Source organism: Dermochelys coriacea, chromosome 1 (assembly GCF_009764565.3).
Source record: "Dermochelys coriacea isolate rDerCor1 chromosome 1, rDerCor1.pri.v4, whole genome shotgun sequence".
Classification (NCBI taxonomy): Eukaryota; Metazoa; Chordata; order Testudines; family Dermochelyidae; genus Dermochelys; species Dermochelys coriacea.
Window position 1 is genome coordinate 346,720,804 of NC_050068.2, and position 25,462 is coordinate 346,746,265.

General features: G+C 39.8%; 1 protein-coding gene across 1 annotated transcript in view; it reads left to right on the forward strand.

Annotated features, from left to right (window-relative positions):
- The window catches only part of EXOC4 (exocyst complex component 4), a 596,962-nt gene that overhangs the window by 261,444 nt on the left and 310,056 nt on the right, over positions 1-25,462 (forward strand). The window contains 1 exon segment of the mRNA XM_038412510.2: positions 18,913-19,009. Within this exon segment, the coding sequence (XP_038268438.1) occupies positions 18,913-19,009 (97 nt within the window).

The window sequence follows — 25,462 nt, forward strand, 5'->3', positions numbered from 1 at the left end:
GCTCAGCTCTTCGGAACGTAGAGCTAGCTAATAGTGCAAGTTTCTCAATATTATTACACAAATAAGCCTTCACATTTAGAAAGTTTACCTCCTAGGGATATAAGGATAGCTTAGTTGTATGCCCATTCACTTCTTTAGCTCTCTCTATACCTTTTGATTTGTTTGCACTTGGTACCAAGTGTAATCATGGCCTTTGTGATGTAGACATCAGAACTGAGCTAAGGACATCCAAGTCTGTTCACATTAGTGACTGGCCGCCACCAGCTTTAGATGTGTGTCATCATATTCACACCAGTGATGTAGATGAATGAGGCCAGGTCTACACTACAACTTACACTGGCATAACTACATCACTTGGGGTGTGTGAAAAATCCTCACCTGCTGAGCAATGTAGTTATACCAACCTCTAACCCCTGATGTAGACAGCGCTATGTCGATGGGAGTGCTTGTTCTGCCAACATAGCTACCGTCTCTCACAGAAGTGGATTAACTAAGCTGATGGGAGAAGCTCTCCCTCGTCATCTTAGAGTGTTTTCATTAAAGCACTGCAGCGGTGCAGCTGCAGCTTTTTAAATGTAGACCTCCTTGAGATTTATCACATCACTAGTCAGGACATTGAGGAAGAACAGTAGTCTTGGGTGTTGTGGAGTAAATCTTTATAACTTGTGTTCTGTGTTTGTACAACACCTAGCACAATGGTTGGGTCTTTTAGGCATGGCTGGGCATCTTAGGCATTGCTGCAATACACTTAATAATAATAATAGGTTTCAGAGTAGCAGCCGTGTTAGTCTGTATTCGCAAAAAGAAAAGGAGTACTTGTGGCACCTTAGAGACTAACAAATTTATTTGAGCATAAGTATATAAATCTCCCCACTGTATTTTCCACTGAATGTATCCAATGAAGTGAGCTGTAGCTCACACAAGCTTATGTTCAAATAAATTTGTTAGTTTCTAAGGTGCCACAAGTACTCCCTTTCTTTTTGTGAATAATAAAGTATGTCCTTTTGCTTACTACGTTTTGAGAATCAAAAGCACCTATCACTAGCGCTCGTAAAAGTGTGAATAAAAGTTGTTCTAAAACACAGGATGAACGCTGTTCAGAGGCTCGGTTATTGGGGGTGGAGGCTGACGAGTCAGCAAGAAACCTGGGTTTAATTTTTACAGTGAAATTCAAACCTTCATTTCCCCATTTTATTGCAAATAGATGTTTTTTATTACAATTTGACAATTATTGCTTCTGTCTACCTTCTTGATTTTTCTGACATTGAGTTTTGTGCTTTTCAGCCTTGAAATATCTGTGTAAAACTAGAAAGAAAAAATCCTAACAGTATTCTGGAAGATGTAGGTAATAACTGTTCTATTCTTCACATGGGAGAAATCTCATGTTTCATTGCATCTATAACATACGGAAACATATGGAAAGGTCTATTCTTTTTTTTTTCCCGGAATTTGCTAAATTAGGTCCAGCATGATTCTGACACACTGACTTTTATTAAATTGGTTTTTATTAAAGTCTGCAGGTTGTTCTTGTGCTACCAGTGGCTTTGATTAAGCACTGTGTTAGGGTCATATCCTGGAATAACAGCATTTCCAAATCCCTGGCTGGGTTTGAAAGAATTGTGATTAAAGTTCTGGCTGTTTTCCCGCAGTTGCTAATGTCTGCTGAGAGTTGAGTTACCATGCTTGTTATTGGTGCTTGATTTCTGTTATAGCCCCTTGTGCTTTCTTGCCAATATCAGTGGCAGTCTCTGGAGGGAAGCAGTTTTGCATTGAAATGGGAGAACTAAAAAATGTAACAAAATTAACAGAGGGGTCTAGAGTTTCTGATGTGACTAGAGAGCCAGAGTGTTGGATGTTTTCTAATGTCTAATTCATATTTGATTGAATTTCAGACAAAACAAAGCAAGGAGGATGAGGAGGTGGGGAAACCCATCTAAAAAAGATTATGGATGAACAGGTTGAGAAATACTGTCTGACAGGTCATATTCTGAGCAATCTCATAATTTTCTGCTAGAGCCAGGAATTGTTTTTGTGCATTTTGTTCGCTGGCATGGACAATCCATTTAGGGCTCCCCGTGGGAAAATCCATGTTATTAGCACAGATCTTTTTGCATATTGCTGGAAAATGAATTAATTCAAACTAGTTTCTGTACATATGAGAAGAAATGGCACACTTTTATGGTTGCAAATTTATAGAGACATCACAACGCAGACTCACCATGTAGGATGATGTTTTTTTAGCACTGCCTGACATATAGATCATGCTCCTGAGTAGTAATATTTTCATAACCTGTCAAAGAGCTGACATGTTTATCTGCATTAGAAATGATTCATTCATGAAAACATGGGAAGCAAATATACCACAGTCCCCTGGATGGTATCTTAGGCACCAGAAATCCAGTTGTATAAGGTTCCTAAATCTTCTGCTTTCTTTGTTTTACATGAAGAAGGAAGGTGCTCACACACATACACGTGAATATACAGAGTGTATGTGTGTAACTTATATTTCTATAGTACCTTCCTGCATATGACCTCAAAGCGCTTTACAAACATTGATCGATTGATTAATCCTTGCAACAGCCCCGTGAGAGAGGCAAGTAAAATAACCCCATTTTACAAATGGGCAAAGTGAGGCACAGAGTAATTGAGCCGTTTTCTCATGGTCACACAGCAAGCCTGTGTAATCAAAGCCTTGTTGACTCATGCTTGTGCTCCAACCACTACACATGCTTCCTTCATTTAAAAATTCTATAAGAATTAAGCTAAATTAAGTTATGGTACATGAAATATGGACCTGCTTTGGTCCTGCTTTGAGCAGGGGGTTGGACTAGATGACCTCCCAAGGTATCTCCCAACCCTGATCTTCTGTGATTCTGTGACCTTCTTTTAGGGAAGATATGTGAACAATTTCCAAGAATATAAAATAACAGATAACTATATGGCTAGAAATATCTTTGTCCTTTTTTTCTCCATCTCTTTCTCTTTCCAGTTATTTTTCAGACATTCACTTTGACTGTGAAACATGTCAGGAATATAAAATTTCTAGATATGAGCTGTTTGCCACCTAGAGAGATAAGATAGTGAAAGGAAACTGTGAAAGGAAAAAAATCTTAAACTGAAGGCAGTGTGGCATGTGGGTAAGTAATCACACTTCATTAGCACTAGCATGTTCTCTGGTTTCAAATAAGGGTTTGTGCTGCACCCATGCCTGGGAACGGATTATGTCTGTAGACATTAATTTTAGGGAGACCAACAAAAATAGTAAATATGTGAGCTGACAAATACATTAATCAAAGTTCCTGCTTCTGAGTCCTGAACTTAAAAAACAAAAACAAAAAAAACCCCATGAATTTTAAACTTATTATGGAGCTGAAAGGAGACTTTACATATGCGTCTGACACTCTGATCAAATGATAAAGTGGAGTCAAACTGAACCTCAACCTTTTGTACAGCCTGTGAAAATGAAGGCACATTGCAGTTTTTCAAGGCAGATGGAGTGTGAGAAACTAATAAATCAGGTTTTGAAACATTAAAGAGCAACTTATTTGAATGCATATGGTGCTGGATCTCAGACAAGGCAGTATTGGGGAGCCTAAACAGGTTTGAGCATGGGGACATGAGCAGAACAATATGTCTGGGCATCAACTGCATGACCATATCTGAATCCATTACTTGCAATAATGTCCAGAAATTTAGTAATGAAGGATAACATTTTGTCAAAATATGCGTAGGAACCCCACGGAGTTGCAGGCGAGCGATCAGAATAAGATGTATTCAAACAAGCTATCAGCTCTCATTCTGCTAAATTTGGCTCATATATATTGTTTATAGAGCAGAAAGTTGCAAGGCCTAAGTAATAACCTTCCCACCCAGCCCCCAGTATGATAACACTTGGTTCTTTTACAGTGCTTTTCTTCCATAGATCTGAAATAGCTTTACAAAGGAAGGTAAGAATCATCATTCCCATTCTACAGATTGGCAAACTAAACAACAGAGACCTGAACTAACTTGCTGAAATCATGCAGCAGGCTGGTGGCAGACCTGGGACTAGAATCTGGGTGTATAGCTGAACAACATTAATATATTAAACGTGGGTTGCGTGAGCTGCATTGGCTGCCTATTGTACTCTGGATTTTAAGGCATTGGTGTGACTCTGAGCCTTAAATGGCTGGGACCGAAGTACAGAAGATGCCCTGCTGCTGTAGTTGTGGTCAGTGGAGCTGCTTGAGCTGGGGCTTCCTTGGAATAATAGAAAAGCCACAGCTGGTAGGGCACGGTCTCTTTGATTTCCTTGCCTTTGAAATCATTCCCCCTCCCCAGCTTTGGGTCTGAAACAGACCAAGTTTTGTTGAACTTCAGGGCATGCTGCAAGGTTCATCCTTGCTCCCTTGCTTTTAGGGAGAGGGGAGATTGGTGAGGTTGGTTAGGTGTGGAAGGTTCTTTTGGGAGATTGAATTTTGTGTAAATTTTGCTGCATTGGGGCTGTTATGTTTTGGGAGTAATTGGAGGAGGCCTGTTTGCTTATTTATATATTTTCAAGGATTAGCAAGGATGCCTGGAGCTCTCTCATAGCAGGAGTTATATATGCTGAAATAAGTAAATAAATGTAGAAGGAAATATACAGGTGTGACCCATACACAATCAGCCCAGTGTTAAGATATACCTGGCAAGATAACTTCCACAGGGAGTGCTTAAAATGTAGGGTAATGAGAACAATGGTAAAGTATGAGACAATGTTCCCTGTTAGTAGGCATATAACCAAGAGGTTATTAAGCTAATAGCAGGATCTTGTTTCTGATATCACTTATACCAGTAAAAGTCAGTGCTAACTCATAGTCACTGGATTTGAAGTGGTTTAAAACCGTTGTCAGGTATTCAGAATCAGGCCATAGGTCTGCAAGCAAAAACTAGCTAGTGTGCTCAAAAATAATGATATCCTAAGGCAGGCAATATATCAGAGAGAGATGGATGCAGTAATTCATGCAAATAAAGCTGGAGAGATGCGGGGACAGTATCTGGAGAGAAGTCAGGAAGCAATTGGAACATTGAATTGTGGGATTAACAAATCCAAATGAGTATTTTGGCATGAAAGTATTTACTATTTTTAACACTCGTAAATAGTTAATTAAAGGAGCCTCTAAACTTTACTTTGAAAGTATCAAAATAAACAAGTGGACAAAGCACTAGGAATTGTATTGCAGAGAATAGTTAGCTAGGTGATCAAAGGAAACAGTGTGAATGAACGTTCTAGTCAAAGGGGTTTTGTCCATCCTTGATTTTTCACAGTGCTGGGAAATGTTTCTTGCCTTTAGCAGAGAAAAAAGGGTAGGATTTTCTAAAGAGCTTAGGTTATTTAGGAGCAAAAATGCTCGTAAGTCACACAGGCTTTGAAAATCTAGAGCTTTGTTGTGAGTATATTGAAAGATCCTAGAATGAAAATATACTTTATATGGGGGCATTTGAGGGGGGTTCAGGAACTGGTTTATTTCTAGTAATATTAGGACTAGTATTAATTTTGATATTTATTGTATTTTAAAGTAGTGCTTAGTGACTCCAGCCAGTATCAGGGCCCTATTGTGTTAGCTGATGTACAAATGCATGGTAAGAGACAAGTCCCTGCCTTAGATTCACAAATTCTAAGCCCAGAAGGGACCACTGTGATCATCTAGCCTGACCTCCTGTGTAGCACAGTTCATAGAATTTCCCCAAAATAATTCCTGGTGCATATCTTTTAGAAAGACAACCAGTCTTGATTAAAAAAGAGATGGAGAATCTACCAAGACCATTGGTAAATTGTTCCAATGGTTAATTACTCTCACCATTAAAAATGTACATCTTATTTCCACTCTGACTTTGTCTAGCTTCATCTTCCAGCCATTGAATCATGTTATACCTTCCTGTGTTTGAGCTTGAAGAGTTTACAATCTAAATAGACAAAACAGACAAAGGGTGGGAGGATACAGGGTTACAGAGAAGGAAAGGGCATGCCCAAGTTTACATAGCATACAATTAGTGGAGCTGGGAATAGAAACCAGATCTCCTTAATCTCAGACTAATGGATTTATCCCCTGGACCATGCTGCCAAGGGAAGGAATAAATAAAAATGATAAAGCAAAGAGAACATTTTTAAAAAAAATTCTATTTTGTCCTTAACTATTGATACAGTGTTTCCATGTGTGGATTTCTTCTGAGCACAGGTGTATCGGACTTGATCTGCACATGTTCTAACATGGTTTCTTTTGGTTACGTGAAGTGAACTGAACCCATTATAACTGAAGTGAACTGGAATCCATTAAATGTCTGCCCACCTTAGTCACTCTCTTCTCAGCCCTTCCTCTGCACTCCATTGTTTAAAGGAGCAAAGCTTTATTCACGTAAATGCGGCTGTGTTTGAGGTGGCTTTAAGATGCTCTCTAATTTGTTACATGACTGTTCATATCTCCTCTCCAGGCTTTAACTGAGTTTTATGCTGCTGAAAAGTAATGGATGGAAGTTGAGGGACTGAGTACCTTTTCGCAAAAAGAAAAGGAGTATTTGTGGCACCTTAGAGACTAACAAAGGTGCCACAAGTACTCCTTTTCTTTTTGCGAATACAGACTAACATGGCTGCTACTCTGAGTACCTTTTCGGACACTTCTCAATATTGCGTGGTCCTTGCCTCAAGGAATTTACACTTTAGGTGCTAGATTGTAAATCTACAACTGTCAAGTTTGTAGGGAGTGTGTGTTGCTGCTCTATACAGGAGCAGACCTGCAAGGAATTCTGGCTCTGAGTCACAATTCTCTCCTAGGTTTCTCACCTGCTACTGGGGTGCACATGCTGGTGTATTATGGGGGAGGCAAGCTTCTGTGCGTTCCCTGGCTTAGCAGCCAATTTCCTTTCTTTTGCAGGAGTGGAAGTGGTAGTCCCTCACTCAGTGACCTGCTGGACGTGTTGGGACCGACCCCTGTTGGGAAATAAGGAACTGTCTTATGCTCCATTATTGCATGAATGTAGGGAGTAGTCTTGCACTACAACAGGCAGACAGTACATCTGGGATACAGTAATTTACCAGATACCACTAGATGATGATCAGATCTCATCTAATACAGATGTTCTTGGAGTCCTATGATGCACTGATGCTGAGGGGCCTTGTGGAGGAAACTTGCATCATTCACTTGTAAATAACATTTAATTTGTTATATTATTTGGAGTTCTTAGTTTCATTTTAAATTAGATTGGTTGCTTCATAACTGTTCTCACCCCTGAATCATAAAAATCCAGCCAGCAGGTAATAGAAGGTCATACAAAAGTATTAACCCAAGGTTGACCTACTGTAACAGGAATTTGCAGTGTCTCAAGACTGCCTGTGCAGCTAAGTTCCATGTAAGCTGCGTGGCCATGCAGCAGCCTTCTTAGCACCGCGCACTCAGGGAACCCGCCCGGGGACCTGCCAGGGGAAGGGCACCCCTACCCTGGCCTGAACCCAGCTGCAGTTGGGGTGGCCCGGCTCGGCCACCAAACCCAGCCCTGGCCTGGACCTGCTGCAGCACCCCTCCCCTGGCCCGAAACCAGCTCCAGCCTGGACCTAACAGAAACAACTCCCCAAAGGAACTTTGGAAAACTTGAGTAAACAAAACACAAAGCGTATATCCAATAGTGCATTTCATTAGATTGTGTGTGTTCCAATATACTTTCACCGGGTTGAAAGTCATTATTGGTACTTTTCAGAATAGCAGCCATGTTAGTCTGTATCCTCAAGGAGAACAGGAGTACTTGTGGCACCTTAGAGACTAACAAATTTATTAGAGCATAAGCTTTCGTGGGCTACAGCCCACTTCATTGGATGCATAGAATGGAACATATAGTAAGAGGATATATATATACATGCAGATAAGTTGGAAGTTGCCATACAAACTGTGAGAGGCTAATTAGTTAAGATGAGCTATTATCAGCAGGAGAAAAAAACTTTTGTAGTGATAATCAAGATGGCCCATTTAGACAGTTGACAAGAAGGTGTGAGGATACTTAACTTAGGGAAATAGATTCAATATGTGTAATGACCCAGCCACTCCCAGTCTCTATTCAAACCCAAGTTAATGGTATCTAGTTTGCATATTAATTCAAGTTCAGCAGTTTCTCATTGGAGTCTGTTTTTGAAGCTTTTCTGTTGCAAAATTTCTACCCTTAAATCTTTTACTGAGTGGCCAGAGAGGTTGAAGTGTTCTCCTAACAGTTTTTGAATGTTATGATTCCTTATGCCCCTCTGCCATGTACATTGGCCAAACCAGACAGTCTCTATGCAAAAGAATAAATGGACACAAATCTGACATCAGGAATCATAACATTCAAAAATTGGTAGGAGAACACTTCAACCTTTCTGGCCAATCTTTTGTTCTCTTACCCTGTACCAAGTGGGAGAAGTGTGTGTAGTGAAGTGTTTTGTTTTGGTAAAGTTGTTTCAATATATGTATTGCTCTGTGCACATTAGAGAATTCAAGTAAAAGAAATGCACCTTGCGCAATGTGGTTTGTGATGGTCCTTAGTTTCTGTGGGAGTTCATACCACAGTCTTAGGTCAGCCCTGGAGAAAGCTCTTTTCTCTTACACAGATGAGATCTCTTACGGTAGAAAGCTGCATTGTGCCAGAGAAGTGAAGATATCAATCACAGTTTTCATCTCAGAGCTTTAGTTTATCTTTTAGATATCCTAGGCCTAGCCCGTGGAGCACCTTGAAAATAAAGACTTGAACTTGATTAATTATTCTTTGGTGGGCCAGTACAGGTAGTGGAAAACAGGTTTAATATGTTCGCGATAGCCCATGTTGCTGACAAGACACTTTGCAGTATTATGTGTATTAGTTGGTGTTTCCTAACATAGTAACCACTTTAGAAATACCCTAGCTAGTCAGTTAGCTGGAAAGATGCTGGTTAGGTGCCAGGAAAAGAGCCACCCATTTCCCTTTGGCGATAGGTCAGGAGACCATCAACTAATGATTAAGAATCTAACCATGTCACCTTTGTTAACCAGACACTGCAGGTGAAAACTATTTGTACCTGAACTTCCTGTATCTTTTTCCTCAATCATTCCCTATGAGTGTCTAGAAAAGAATATGAAAGTGATATGGGGCAGGAAAATCTGCCACACGATTGTCTATCACAATTCTCTAAATTTATGGGGTGTTTACTTTTCTAATTCGTAACATTAAATAGTAGTAGTTTGATAGGATGACTGTCCCCTATCTAATACCTTAAACATTTGTTTAAGAGTAAACAAATAGGATTTTTGGCCTTGAACCATTGTGTTAAGAATGGAATTAAGGAACCTTTTCATGGGAGTCTGCACACTCCTTTTAATGAAGGCAGTGATAAGTTAGTTGTGTTGTAAAGAGCAGAAATGCAAAAGAGGAACCCAGACTTGCAGATTTTAATAGAAAAATAAGTTTGGAATCATACAGTTAAACAATGAACACATGTGTTGCTATGCAGTAACAGAGATCAGCCACTGGTCTTTCTCATTGTCATCTGTTTTATAAGAATCTGCTTTGCTGCTGGCAGTATCTGTGCAGCAGCTGTTGTCTAGGTAGCTATAGAAATTTTCATACCAATGGGCATTTTTATTTCTACACTTTGAGGCTGGACATGCACCTCCTGAAGTTACATATCTGTATCAGCTGATCCTTAAGTAATCCAAGGTTTCAGAGTAGCAGCCGTGTTAGTCTGTATTCGCAAAAAGAAAAGGAGTACTTGTGGCACCTTAGAGACTAACAAATAAATTTGTTAGTCTCTAAGGCCACAAGTACTCCTTTTCTTTTTAAGTAATCAAGAACTTCAAGAAAGGACAGAAGCAGCTAAATTGGTTCCCTTTCCTTTTTAGAGTTTGGATTGGTTCTTACGTTCAAGCGGGGGAAAGCTTGAGTGATCTGCATGATAAATTGTTCATTCAATTGTTGTGGCTTCCAAGCGTGGTGGTGGTGGGATGCGGGGTGTTTGTTTTTTATGGTCACATAGATTAACATGAAGTGACTTAGCAAGAAAGCAGCTTTGCTCATAGAGATGTGTCAAAAGCCTGTTCGGTATGTGCCTTAAAAACTTGTTTTGATAGAAAGTTTGCCATAATAGATGAATTCAGTGGAGTTGTGCCATGCTGGCAAAGGGGATGGAAACAAAGAGAGCAAGTAGGATAGGTCCTCTGCATCTCTATGAAGTTAATGGAACCCACAATCACTACTCGTGGTGTTAGCAATATCTCAGCTGATTATAGCTGGCTTGCGAGACCTGTTCAGTAAACGGGATGGTTTGGAAAGGGTTACCCTTTACCAGAGCACAGTGAAAGCTTTCTATATTAAAATACGAAGTGGATCTGGGTTGAAGGTGAGGTGGTTTAAGGCAGATATAGTGTCTGAGCAGTTAATTGGGTAATGTGTGTATAACGCTTTGCAGATATATTGTAAAGCATTATATAAGAGCTAGAAATTGCACTTTTTTAAAGTGTGTTCTTATTAGAGTGCAAGAGCTTCCCGCCACTGTTGTAGTAGACAAACCCTCTTCCTACTTATTACCAGAGGAATTGATCCTACCAGATGCTGAGAGCATCTTGCAAGATGCTGAGCAACCTCGTCTCTGGTGTGTTGAGTGCCATCTAGGAATAAACTAAGAGCTTGAGCAATGACTAATTCCTCTTCAAACATGAATTTAAAGAGCAGCAAATCCAGTACAACACGAAGGATAATTTTTGGTGGATGTCCAGTTTCTGCTGATTGGAAGAAAAAAAAAAACACTCTCCTTTCCTGCCTGTCATTACTTAAGCCTTGTAATGCTAATCTTCTTTGCAAAGGAAGACCTGCAGAGAGTCGCTAAAAATACTGACAGGTTTCAGAATAGCAGCCGTGTTAGTCTGTATTCGCAAAAAGAAAAGGAGTACTTGTGGCACCTTAGAGACTAACAAATTTATTAGAGCATAAGCTTTCGTGAGCTACAGCTTACTTCATCGGATGCATTTGGGAGAAAAAACAGAGGGGAGATTGATATACACACACAGAGAACATGAAACAATGGGTTTATCATACACACTGTAAGGAGAGTGATCACTTAAGATAAGCCATCACCAGCAGCGGGGGGGGGGGGGGGGGGGGAGGGGGGGGAGGGGGAGGGAAGGAGGAAAACCTTTCATGGTGACAAGCAAGGTAGGCTATTTCCAGCAGTTAACAAGAATATCTGAGGAACAGTGGGGGCTGGGTTTGGGTGGGGGGGAGAAATACCGTGGGGAAATAGTTTTACTTTGTGTAATGACTCATCCATTCCCAGTCTCTATTCAAGCCTAAATTAATTGTATCCAGTTTGCAAATTAATTCCAATTCAGCAGTCTCTCCTTGGAGTCTGTTTTTGAAGCTTTTTTGTTGAAAGATAGCCACTCTTAGGTCTGTAATCGAGTGACCAGAGAGATTGAAGTGTTCTCCAACTGGTTTTTGAATGTTATAATTCTTGACGTCCGATTTGTGTCCATTCATTCTTTTACGTAGAGACTGTCCAGTTTGACCAATGTACATGGCAGAGGGGCATTGCTGGCACATGATGGCATATATCACATTGGTAGATGCGCAGGTGAACGAGCCTCTGATAGTGTGGCTGATCTCTCTCACAGATCTTGGGAGACAGGCCAGTCCTTGCTTACAGACAGCCCCCCAATCTGAAGCAAATACTCACCAGCAACCACACACCACACAACAGAACCACTAATCCAGGAACCTATCCTTGCAACAAAGCCCGTTGCCAACTCTGTCCACATATCTATTCAGGGGACACCATCATAGGGCCTAATCACATCAGCCACAGTATCAGAGGCTCGTTCACCTGCGCATCTACCAATGTGATATATGCCATCATGTGCCAGCAATGCCCCTCTGCCATGTACATTGGTCAAACTGGACAGTCTCTACGTAAAAGAATGAATGGACACAAATCAGACGTCAAGAATTATAACATTCAAAAACCAGTTGGAGAACACTTCAATCTCTCTGGTCACTTGATTACAGACCTAAGAGTGGCTATACTTCAACAAAAAAAGCTTCAAAAACAGACTCCAAGGAGAGACTGCTGAATTGGAATTAATTTGCAAACTGGATACAATTAACTTAGGCTTGAATAGAGACTGGGAATGGAAGAGTCATTACACAAAGTAAAACTATTTCCCCATGTTATTTCTCCCCCCCCCACCCCCCACTGTTCCTCAGATATTCTTGTTAACTGCTGGAAATAGCCTACCTTGCTTGTCACCATGAAAGGTTTTCCTCCTCCCCCCCCCCCCCCCCCCCCCGCTGGTGATGGCTTATCTTAAGTGATCACTCTCCTTACAGTTTCAGAGTAGCAGCCCTGTTAGTCTGTATTCTCAAAAAGAAAAGGAGTACTTGTGGCACCTTAGAGACTAACAAATTTATTAGAGCATAAGCTTTCGTGAGTTTCAGCTCACTTCATCGGATGCATCCGATGAAGTGAGCTGTAACTCACGAAAGCTTATGCTCTAATAAATTTGTTAGTCTCTAAGGTGCCACAAGTACTCCTTTTCTTTCTCCTTACAGTGTATATGATAAACCCATTGTTTCATGTTCTCTGTGTGTGTATATCAATCTCCCCTCTGTTTTTTCCCCCAAATGCATCCGATGAAGTGAGCTGTAGCTCACGAAAGCTTATGCTCTAATAAATTTGTTAGTCTCTAAGGTGCCACAAGTACTCCTTTTCTTTTTGCTAAAAATACTGGTACTGATAAGAGAACTAGGAGCTCCCAGAATTAGGAACGTCTGGTTTTAGTTTTGCCTTCAACATTTCAACTTTGATAGCTTGAATTCAAATGTAGAGTATTACACCACTGAAATAAGATCAAGGGTTTCAACCTGCTCTTGCATTGTTATGTGTTCAGATCTTACATCTACCATACAACTGGCAATCCATGCTCAGGTGACGACTGGTATTAGAATAGCTGCAGTGTTACAGGTCAGCAATTAGGAGTGTCTGTAGGCTGTAATTGGGAAACTTTCCCTCCTGTCAATGATTGTTTTGCTCTTACCAGGGCTATTCATGATTAGTTTTTGTGGTTATTAAAGCCTGGAATAGGGAGAAATAAAGTTAATAAGTGACAACCAGGTGTTACAATTTTCTCATTCTGATACAGACAATAGCAATTGTTTTCTAAAGGTACAAAGTATAGAAATAATTTTTTTTTAACTGTTAAGGGAAGACAGTCTTGTGGTTAAGGAACACGACTTAGACTCTAGACTTCTCATTCCTTTGTGACCTGGGAGAAATAAGAAATCTCTCTCTGCCTCAGTGTTATCATATGCAAAGTGCAGATCGCAATAGTTGTGGGATTCTTGTGAAGCTTAATTAATTTGCAAAACCTTTGAGTTTATTGGATGAAGGGTGCCATAGAAGAGCTAAGCATAGGCATTATCATAATTTTTATTAATATAATACGTGTTGCTCATGTACTGTACATTAAGTGGGTGCATACACTTGTAAGTCTTTGAGGGGAGTGGCACTCTGTCTTGATAAGCTGGAGAGCAGCTTCTTAAAGAACTGAGTTGCAGAGAGCCCTGAAATCATGGTACAGTATCACAACGTTGCCTCACAGCATGAGCTCCTCATGTACTGATGTAACCTGATTATGAGACTATTTCCAAGCCATGTCAGGAATTTGGTATATGATTTAGTGGCTCTTGGCCTTTTATTTAATAAAATGTCTCCTCTGCCTTCTTCCTATGTCCTCTTGTCTGCTGAATGGGTGAGGAAGAAGTTTTCTGTCTGTACCACTCTGGCTAGTAAGAGAGGTCCCTGGGTCACTATGGCACATAGAGATTTTCCCAGTGATCAGCCAGATAAATCATTTTGAGACCCAAGCAGCATGGGATCAGGGTGTTGGGAGTGGACATGCCTGATGGGAGCTACTACTTACAAAGAGAAGTACAGAATGGAAAAAATCAGAGAATTGCTGTTGCTGCTCATTCATTTGCATCCTGAGATTCTAGCTCTCTTAGTAATCTGCTCATATCTTGTGTTTGCTCATTATGTAGCATGACATTTCAGGCTCCATTACAGAAACATTTGGTACATTAGTAATACAGTAGTACATCTCTGACTCCCACCCACAAAGATATTCAGGTGGGTACACTTCACTGATGGCACAGCATGAGGATATCATTAACTTTGAAAAAATTTCAGTTCACCTCAAGTTTTTTTCCCTTGTAGCTTATTACTCAGCAGATTAAATCAGCAGCTGGTGCTCATGAGAAGAAATGAGTGCAACAGTTGTATTTCTTGTAAGAGCTGCAACACGTTTAAGAACAGATTTCAGAGTAGCAGCCGTGTTAGTCTGTATTCGCAAAAAAGAAAAGGAGTACTTGTGGCACCTTAGAAACTAACAAATTTATTTGAGCATAAGCTTTCGTGAGCTACAGCTCACTTCATCGGATGCATCCGATGAAAGTGCCAAAGTCCTCCTTTTCTTTTTTAACACATTTAAGGCATTCCTGGTTGCTGTAAAATGTGGCTATTGCAGTTGCTTGTCAAACTATTTTCAAGTTTAAAAAAAGCAACCAAAGATCATGCTAACATGTGCGGGGGGTATTGTCTCTCTCTATTGTCTACCTCCTAAACTTGGTATCAGTCAGGGATTCCACTGGGAAGCCACTGGTTTCTTTGGGTATGTGTGCAAACCCGCCCACCTCCCTGCTCTCCGCAGTAAGTCTCAGAGCCCAAGTCTACCAACTCGGCTTGTGGGACTTATGCCATGGCACTAAAAATAACAGGGTAGATGATGCCAATTGGGCTGGAGCTTCGGCTCTGAGACCAAGGGTGGGGATGGGTTTCAGAGCCCAGGCTCCAGCCCAAGCAAGAACATCTGCTCTATTATTTTCAGTGCCGTGGTGCATGCCTGAATCTGTAGACCCGGGCTCTGCGACTCGCTGCCTGGGTTTATTTTTCCGTGTAGACATACCCTTTGTAGGATGGATGACCGGATACCTTCTGCTGGTGTGGAGCAGCCAGGAGCATGGGACACTGTGTTGGCACAGCGATGCATATAGTGTATTACAAAACAAAGACCGTCCCTGCTCTGAAGAGCTTAGTCTAAGGCCTTTGTCTAACGGGATTTCAGCCATCATTGGCCAGGCACTGCAGATCTGCACCATTTGTATAGACAGACAAAAAGTCTGCATTAAGAGTACCCATTTCGTATGCAGGCAAAAAAGCCGAAAGCCACAGCATGTACCCATGTAGCTTATTCCTGCTTGGAATCAGGAATAAACTCTTCTGTGCAAATCACAGTTTTTCACAGTGTAGTTGTATCTATGTGTCTATACTGATAGCTGGCCTCCAGCTAAGTTCAGATAGAGAGTAGAGGTGGGAAGTCACAGCACCAGGAGAGGCCAAGGGAATGAGGACAGTTGTATATTGTAATAGAAAGGTTTGTTGCAACGGTGTGCCTGTTTTTGTACATTTAGGACATCATTGTATCTTTCCGGTAAAATATTTTAATATAAATAAAATTACTTTTCTTTGTAGTTCCCACCTACGTACAGAGCATCTATTATTATTAATTGAAAGTTTAGGAGCAGAGAAGATTAAAAAGCGTATCCTTCTTCCTGAGTTCTGGTTGCATAATGTGCTCAAGCAGATAAAATAGATTGCTATGAAGTTCGTCCCAGTCAATAATATTGATTAGTGTAGGGTGACTTGACGTAACAAGAATAACACCCTTTTCTTAATTTGAGCCTGTATTTCCTAATTCATGCCTCAATAGTTCATGCTTGGATGAGTTCTTCAATAAGCCAGTTAGTGACAGACCCCACTGGAAAATGCAGAGTCAGACGTTAATGGGAGAAATGAATAACTGGCACTTTTTTTCTCCTTTCTACATTTAAATTCTGTCATATTTGTGAGGGGTTTTTTAAGTTAGCTTGAGCATAAACATTTCAATTTCATGTTTTGAGAACTGTCCTTTCTTTAATTGGAAATAGAATATATTTATGAACGGTGTATCCTTAGCTAGTTGTGTGTGTTCATTGAATCCTCTTGTTAACACAGAAATTTTCATATGTCTTAATGTGCCCTAACTTTTCAGTTAATACTTATATACACAAATGGGGAGCTGAGTTTACTTATCAAAGTACTCTAAGTACCTCTAAATACCCCTGGTTTATGTGATTAATTCACTCCTTCATTTACCCACCCACCCATTTTAATGATCGCATAAAAAAACATACAATACAGCATACAGAAATATCTCTGACAAAGATTTTCAACATAGAAATACTGTGTAGTGGAACCTACAGATCAAGTCCTGAAGTCTGCTCTGGGCTCTGCCCTTGACTCAGAATCACTTAACTTCTGTGTATCTCAGCATTGGTCTAAATTACAAATTTTTAGTCGGTATAACTATTGGAAAATCCATACCCCTGAGTGACACAACCTAACTCCTGGTGTAGATAGTGCTATGTTGATGGGAGAGCTTCTCCTATCGACATAGCTACTGCCTCTCAGGGAGGTGGAGTACCTATTCTGACGGGAGAAGCTCTCCAATTGGCATAGGTGGTGTCTTCACGAAGCACTGCAGCAGGTCAGTTGCAGCGCTGGAAGTGTAGACAAGCCCTCTGTTTCCTTATGTATTTAATTGGAATTTTAACATTTACCTACCTAATAGTGGCATTGTGAGGATCTCTTTGAGTCAATATCAGGGTTGCAAATTGTTCTATAGCAGTGTTTCTTGACAACCTATCCGTGGACCAGTGCCAGTCCCTGAGATCTCCCTGATGCAGTTTAGGAAGGTGACAAGCCGGTCCCTGGTATCAAAAAGTTTGAGAAACACTGTTCTGTATAGCAATACTGAACTGGATGGTCCATTGCTAGGATGCAAAGGGAGTTGGCATCTCTCACCTGATTAGTCCCTTATCTCTGTACTAAGATTGTTAACATAGTGACCAAATAGATCAAGCTGTGGTAGAGCTTTTGCGTGACTTGATACTAGGCAAAGGACTGAGGCATGTAAACTTCATTCTGAAAAGAAGATGAGTCATTTATTCATTGGTTCTCACTTTTCCCCCCTCATTTCAAGACTCAGTCTTCCCTCCATCTCATGGGAGATGGATATGAAGGTCAAAGAGTATTGTAGATGAGAAAGAGGCTATCAAAATAATGTGACTAGGCTCTTTATTATTTATTTTTAATTAATGGATGATTCATGTATATTTTGTGCCATTACAAGAATACCACCAAAATATCCTTACAAACATAACCCAACTTTTGACTTAGATTGCTTAGGGCTAGATTCATCCCAGGTTCTTAGAGCCTAACACTTAGAAGTAAAAAAGAGGAAAAGGTTGTGTTTAAGACTCCATTGTCAACCACAAAGTGAGCAGTGCTGAGTGACTGGGAAAATGGCCAAGACGATAGGGTAATATAATATATTGAATGATCAAAGATTCCACAGTCAGAATTTTTTGTCATTCATGTTTGAGGCAGAATAGACTCCAGCTTGCTCTCCCATCATTTTGTTTACGGTCAACAGGAGTAGTCTTGTTGCGGTCAAGAGATATGACACACAGAATGAATGGCTCTGTCGAGTAATAAAATGCCAGTTTACCATTATTTTCTTTAGATATCTGTGCTTAAAGCCAATTGATAGTGGGATTTATCTGTGGCAGTAACTTTGGTACAGATGTAACGACACAAGACTGGTGTTTCATTTCTGATTTTAAGATCTTTAGTCCAGATTTCAGCTCTGTAAATCACACTAAGTATGTGTATACTGTACCTTCCAAGAGATGGCCTTGGATTGATTAACTGATGCAAGTGAATGTGCCAAATCAGATCTGTTTATTTCTGCTATATTGCAAAACACTGATTTTGCATGTACTGTACCTGGAAGCTCAGCAGAGAAGTCACAAGAGTCAAACAATGTGGGAAATTGTTTGACTCTTAAAAGACTTTATAAGAGATCTAAAAAAATCAATGGAGCTACACAAATAAAATAAAATAAAAAGGAATAATAGTTATGCTATCATAAGCTACACAACATAAAAACCAAGCTAGCTCCTGAGGAAACAGCAGCAGGGTGAAAAGTCCCTACCTGCAATCATGTTTTGCACTTTTATAGAGCCTTTCATGCTAGGATCAAAAGCACTTTCCAGATGTTATAGTTAAGTTTCCAAATATCTCTTAAAGGTAGGTGGTGTTATCCCTGTTGACCAGAGCCTGGTTGTTAGCTCAAGCAATAGAGACACTCATTCTTTTGAGAAAGGATGGTTCAGTGGTTGGGGCACTAACCTGGGACTTGGGAGACCCGGGTTCTATTTACTGGTTTTCCACAGACTTCCTGTGTGACCTTGGGCTAGTGACTTTAACTCGGTTCCTCATCCGTAAATGGGAGTAATACTTCTAGGAGTGTTGTGAGGATAAAATCCATTTATAATATATGAGAATTTCAGAACTATGGTAAAGGGGGCCTTATAAGTATCTAAGAAAGATAGATGGGTAAAGTGAGGCACAGGGCAGTTGATGGTTTGTTCAACGACACACACAATTCAGATTCAACAATGGGAATTGATACTGGGTCTAACTGATGCTTAATTCTGTGCTCAATCCTCTAGGCCAACTCTCAACCCATACTATTCTAACAACCAGGAAGGAATACAGTCTCTTATGTTTATTAATGGTGGTGTGATCCATGTCTTTATTTTGTCTTTCTGTCAGAAGTAACACATTAGAAGCCCAGTTTATCCTAATAGAACAGAAGAATTGAAATATGTTCATTTAATTACAGACCTTTCATGATGCATGCTGAGGGAGGGGAGGAGCCTGAAGTCATTTTAAGATGCTAATGAATTTTAGAAAGGGTACATTCAGATCTCGTAAGAAAACTCTTCTTGTGTGTTTTTGTTTTCAAGGAGGTCCTGATGATAATTTAATCGAAGGTGGTGGATCAAAGTTTGTTTGCAAACCAGGCGCAAGAAATATTACTGTCATCTTCCATCCATTACTCAGGTAAGATTTCATATATATATCTATAAATACAAATAAATGGAGCAAGTTAACATAATGTGCTTTCCTGAATTGTGTTTGTCTTGGAGAGGGTTGAGGGTTGTTTTGTTTTGTAGAGAGGAGTGGTGTTTCTGTTTCTGAGATGAAATACCATAGCAGTGATGATGTATTGATGTTCTTGCAGTAAAGTTATTCTCCTAGATAAATTCATGGAAGATAGCCCCATCAATGGCTATTAGCCAAGATGGGCTCTGTTTGCCAGAAGCTGGAAATGGGCAACAGGGGATGGATCACTTGATGATTACCTGTTCTCTTCATTCCCTCTGGGGCACCTGGCATTGGCCACTGTTGGAAGATAGGATACTGAGTTAGATGGACCTCTGGTCTGATCCAGTATGGCTGTTCTTATGTTCTTCTGTGAAAAATCTCTAGATAGCTTTACAGAAGATGTGCACTTCACCTCTTAAAGCTGGATTGCTCTCCTGCTGGGCTTACTTGCTTGTTTTGACCCCTTTTGCATCAAACAATGTAATTTATAATTGATCAGGGCTGGGAAAAGTTTACTCACAGCTTGTGGCAAATTGTTGATCACTCATTGTCCATTATGTTTAATAAAAATCAGAGGAATATTTTCTGTGCTGCATGGTAAGCTAATTTCTCAATAAACAGGTACAACTTATGGACTGCAAATTAAGTCCCTGGTCTAGGATGCAGCATCAATTATTAAAATACATTAGAAATTCTCAGCTGAAAGCTCATCAAGGGCTGTTGGAAGTTTTAAAATATCTGAGCTGAGTTAGTTAGAAATAGGAGGCTTATTGCAGCGCTGTTCAATTTTAATCTCACCCTTTCCACATTGTGATTTAGTGATTAATTTTCTTTTTATCGTCAGTGCAGAATAATATGAGATTTCTTTTACCGTGCGGTAGCCTACAAACTTGTCTTGCACCTCTAGTTTTTCACATGGGATTCCCCCTTCTCTGTTGTGCCTGATTTTCCCCTAGTCAGTAGCAGACCAGACCTCAGAATAGCACCATCTCTTAACATTATTTATATCACTATTAAAAATCACTGATGTTACTGTGAATTTTTGCAGCACTTTATAAACATTGGGCCTCATCATGAGAGGAACTGAAACCCCCCAATTGCCATCAAAGTTTGAGTGCTGTGGACATTTATTATTTTTCAGTGTCAGAGTTGTGAAGTAAAGCATGTTCCTTGCCCTGGAGGGCTAACACACCGATATTGGTTTTCAATTTGTGTTCCTACCTCTAGAGAGGTGGCCATGTTTAGTGATCAGAGCTGGGAGTCAACTCCAGAGTTCTGTTCTCCTCTCTGCTGATGGCTTGCTAACTGCTTTTAAGCAAATTACATAATGTTTCTGTGCCTCGATTTCTTCAACCATAAAATAGAGATAAAGTAATATATCTTTGACAGGGTCACTGGCCTAGTGAATAACAGGGAAGCTGTAGATGTGATGTATCTTGATTTTAGTAAGGCGTTTGGCACAATCGTACATGACAGTCTCATAAACAAACTAGAATTGTGGTGTAGATGAAATTACGATAAGGTGGATGTGTAGCTGGTTGAAAGACCATAGTCAAAGAGTAGTTATCAATGGTTTGCTGTCAAACTGGGAGGACATATCTTCAGGGGTCAGTCCTGGGTTTGGTACTAGTCAGTATTTTCATTAATGACTTGGATAATGGAGTGGAGAGTATGCCTATAAAATTTGTAGGTGACACCAAGCTGGGAGGATTTGCAGACACTTTGGAGGACAGGATTAGAAGTCAAAATGACTGTGACAAATTTGGAATTGTTCTGAAATCAACAAAATTAAATTCAATAAAGAGAAGTGTAAAGTTCAACACTTAAGAAGAAAAAAATCAAGTGTGTAACTACAACATGGGGACTAACTGGCTAGGTGGTAGTACTGCTAAAAAGGATCTAGGGTTATAGTGGACCACGAATTGAATATGAGTCAACTGTGTAATACAGTTTCAAAAAAGCCTGATATCATTCTGGAGTGTATTAACAGAAGTGTTGTATGTAAGAAGACAAAGGAGGAAATTGTCCTGCTCTGCTCTGCCCTGGTGAGGTCTAGGCTAGAGTACTGTGTCCAGTTCTGGGTGGACCAGTTTAAAAAAGAAATGTGGACATGTTGGAGAGAGTCCAGAGGAGAGCTACGAAAATGATAAAAGGTTTAGAAAACTTGACCTATGAGCAAAGATTAAAAACATGGGGCATGTTTAGTCTTGAGAAAAGAGTGAGGTGGGGACCTGGTTAGTCTTCAGATATGTTAAGAGCTGTTATAGAGGACAGTGATCAAATATTCTCCATGTCCATTAAAGGTAGGGCAAGAAGTAATGGGCTTAATCTGCGGCAAGGATGATTTAGATTAGATACTGGAGAAAACTTTCTAACCATAAGGATAGTTAAGCTCTGGAATAGGCTTCCAAGGGAGATTGTGGAATTCCCCATCATTGGAGGCTTTTAAAAACAGGTTAGACAAATACCTGACTGGAAAGGTCTCCATATACTTGGTCCTGCTTCAATGTAGAGGACTGGGCTTGATGAGCTGTCATGGTCCTTTCCAGCCCTACATTTCTATGATTCTATAATAGCCTATCTTTACAAGTCTTAAAAAATAAATCCCTATATGTGGCAAGAATATATTAATTAAGATTTGTTGTGTGCTTTGAAATCCTTGGATGAAAGGGGATACATATATTCAAATTACTACTGTATGATGCTGTATGAGCCAATATCAATAAATGAATTAGATTATTTTTATTAACAACATTTTATTTCCCCCGTCTCCTTTACGTCGGAAGAAACACTGATTGCTAATTTATATGCTGTACTTTTTTCTTCTTCATTTGACAAGGAGCTTTTGCTCTGCATTTAAAATCTTTGTTTAATGAATTTACTGGCAATTAATAACTACTGTGTAAATAGCTCCAGAAAGCATGTTGCATAAAGTCATCAACCACTTTATTATGATAGAGAAAGACAACTATTATTATAATGTGCTGTACAAAGTGACCACTTTACCATGGCATGTAGTTCTGGCTGTTCATCTTTAGTGATTCTGTTGGCTTGTCACCGCAATCAGATATTACTTTATTGCTGACACACTTTACAAGTGTGTGAGGTAAATGAACACTTCTTTACCCCTTTTCTCTCTTCTCTCACTTCCACCTTCCCATCCCCCGCCCCAGTCAACACAGATGATGCATTTTGAATTGCAATTTTCATGACACCCTCTAGTTTCATTACCAGCTTGATGGGTAGGCAGTGGAAATAATTTGTGTCATAAAAGCTGTTACAACAAGATTTAAGATTGAAAGATCTCGGCATACGATATGCTTGTCACACAGTGAGAAAGATGGCATTTGCAACATCTTAACTTACTTTTGTGGAGTAGCACATCAATAATTGTGTGAAGAGAAAAAATGTCTTTGTGGCACAAATTGTCATTTTACTTACCCCACTCTACAGTGAGGTGAGCCTCGGGAGTGGAGAGTTGTTAGTAATGTGATTTGTTTAGCATAATGCCACTAACCATACCCATCAAGAGAATAAATAGGTGTGTAGATTAGAAGACCTGGCTGTTTGGTTGTAATTAACAAGAATATCTTCTGCTACAATGAAAGCTTTCTTGCCGTAACTGCAAATTAGAGCTGCCATGACATGGACAGAGCTGGTTCCCAACCCTGCTGTTTGTGGGATGAGGGTGGCACTGATTTTTTTTAAATAAATAACAATAATAACCCACTAGAAATAAAGCAAAATAGCAGGAGCTGAACACATTCCTGACAATGTACTGGTTTACCAGATATAACCCAGGCAGTAATTTGGCCACTAACCTTAAAACCAACTGGCCTTAGTATGTCATTTTTGGACGAAAAGAGCAGAATTTGATGGACTTTTGTAAATAATGTTGACATTTGGAAGAACTCACAGCGCAAAATCTTGCAATTAATGTGTGTTTGCCAGACCTTTGACAACACTGTATCTTATACACTCTTGTATTAAGGGCATAGCTATTATGGAGAGAATTCCTTTAGACCAGCGTATTTTTTTTACTTTTTTTTATTTGTTAGGGCTTGTCTACATGAACTTTTAGTTTGTGGAAAGCTAACATGCAAATCTACCCCATGCTGAGCTGCCTGTCTGCATGGCCCTTTCTGACACATATTAACATTTCATTAATACCCTTTCGTCTAGTCCGGTTTCCAAAACACTAGATAAAAATACATTAATGAACTATTAATGTACGTAAGCGGGATCCACATGGACAGTTTGAGTGCAGCAGGGTATTTGGGGTGGATTCACACCTTAGCTTGCTGCAAACCAATATTTTCTGTTTTTCATCTAGTTAAATTTTTGCACTAACAGGAAAGTTTTAAAAATACGTCAGATACTAGCTGTTGTTTGTTGAGACTCTTAATGACTGGAAACACTGAGCTGCCTCAGGATCACCGAAATTCCAGTGAATGTTTTAATGATATAACACTCCTGTCTTATGTTTTGCTAGCCGAGTATGCTGTCACTTAATGTCCTGCTGCGTTGAATCTTGTGTGGAGTAGTCTAAACCAGAATCCTCCAGCTTTCCTGGTCCTGAGGTTGAATTAATCTCTCATTTTGTCAGGTTTCAGAGTAGCAGCCATGTTAGTCTGTATCCGCAAAAAGAAAAGGAGTACTTGTGGCACCTTAGAGACTAACAAATGTATTTGAGCATAAGCTTTCGTGAGCTACAGCTCACTTCATCAGATGCATGCAGTGGAAAATACAGTCAGGAGATTTTATATACACAGAGAACATGAAACAATGGGTGTTACCATACACACTATAACGAGAGTGATCAGGTGAGGTGAGCTATTACCAGCAGGAGAGAAAAAAAACCCTTTTGTAGTATTTTTACGTAAAAGAATAAATGGACACAAATCAGATGTCAAGAATTATAACATTCAAAAACCAGTCGCAGAACACTTCAATCTCTCTAGTCACTAGAGTACAGACCTAAAAGTCACAATTCTTCAACAAAAAAACTTCAAAAACAGACTCCAACGAGAGACTGCTGAATTGGAATTAATTTGTAAACTGGATACAATTAATTTAGGCTTGAGTAACGACTGGGAGTGGTGGGTCATTACACAAAGTAAAACTATTTCCCCATGTTTATTTCCCCCCCATCCCACCCCACACACACACACTGTTCCTCACAGGTTCTTGTCAACTGCTGGAAATGGCGCACCTTGATTATCACTACAAAAGGGTTTTTTTCTCTCCTGCTGGTAGTAGCTCACCTTATCTGATGACTCTCGTTACAGTGTGTATGGTAACACCCATTGTTTCATGTTCTCTATGTATATAAATCTCCCTACTGTATTTTCCACTGAATGCATCCGATGAAGTGAGCTGTAGCTCACGAAAGCTTATGCTCAAATAAATTTGTTAGTCTCTAAGGTTCCACAAGTACTCCTTTTCTCTCATTTTGTGATTCTATTCTGAAAAGCAGCTCTGTTTAAATGAGAGCCTGGGGCTCCATGTTTTCTGTGTGTCTGTGATTTCCCAATAAAATATGCTCAGATTTTTTTTCTGACTTACATCTTGGGCTCTGAAAATCAAGTTGGGATCTGTCCTTTTTGCACGCTCGGATCAAACCTTGATCCAAAGCCCAATGAAGATTGGGAAAGTGTTTCCTAGCACCATTATCCCCAGTAATATAGGTTCTACTTTGCAACACTATGGTCTTGATTGGGTTTGCTCAAGTGGAAATGACTGGAACTTAATGAAGACACAAGGTGGGTGAGGTAAAATCTTTAATTGGGCCAACTAGTGTTAGTGAAGGAGACAAGCTTTGAGCTACACAGAGCTCTTTTTCAAGTCTAGGGTGTCTCTTTCACCAACACAAATTGGTCCAATAAAAGATTAAAAAAATATTACCTAAAATATTATTAAAAGATATTATCTTATCCACCTTGTGTGTCTCATATCCTGGGACCAACATTGCTACAACAACATTGGAACTTAATAATCAGTTCTGTTGATGATTCACAAGAAGCAATAAAATGAAGTTTACTTTTCCATAACTGTTCTGGCTCTGCAAAACTACAAAGAGTTAAAAGCAGTAAACATTTGCTTTAATCAGTGAAGTCAGCAAAATGATTGTGAATGTGCACAGAAAGCAAATCTGTTGAGTGAGGTGCTTTTTTTATGTAACCATTTGTCAGACTAAAACCGCCCTTTAAAAATGCACTTGTTGTTTTTTATTTTGCTTCTGAACTTTTACATACTGTTACTCTAGACACAACACTTATGATTTCAGAATGTCAGAGGACAAATATGTGAACTGTTTTCAAAGCTTGCCTGCCTTAGAATTCATGTGGTGTAGCAAGCCAGAAATGGGAAGGGAAATGCTATGCAGCTCTGGGATATGGACCTAATTTC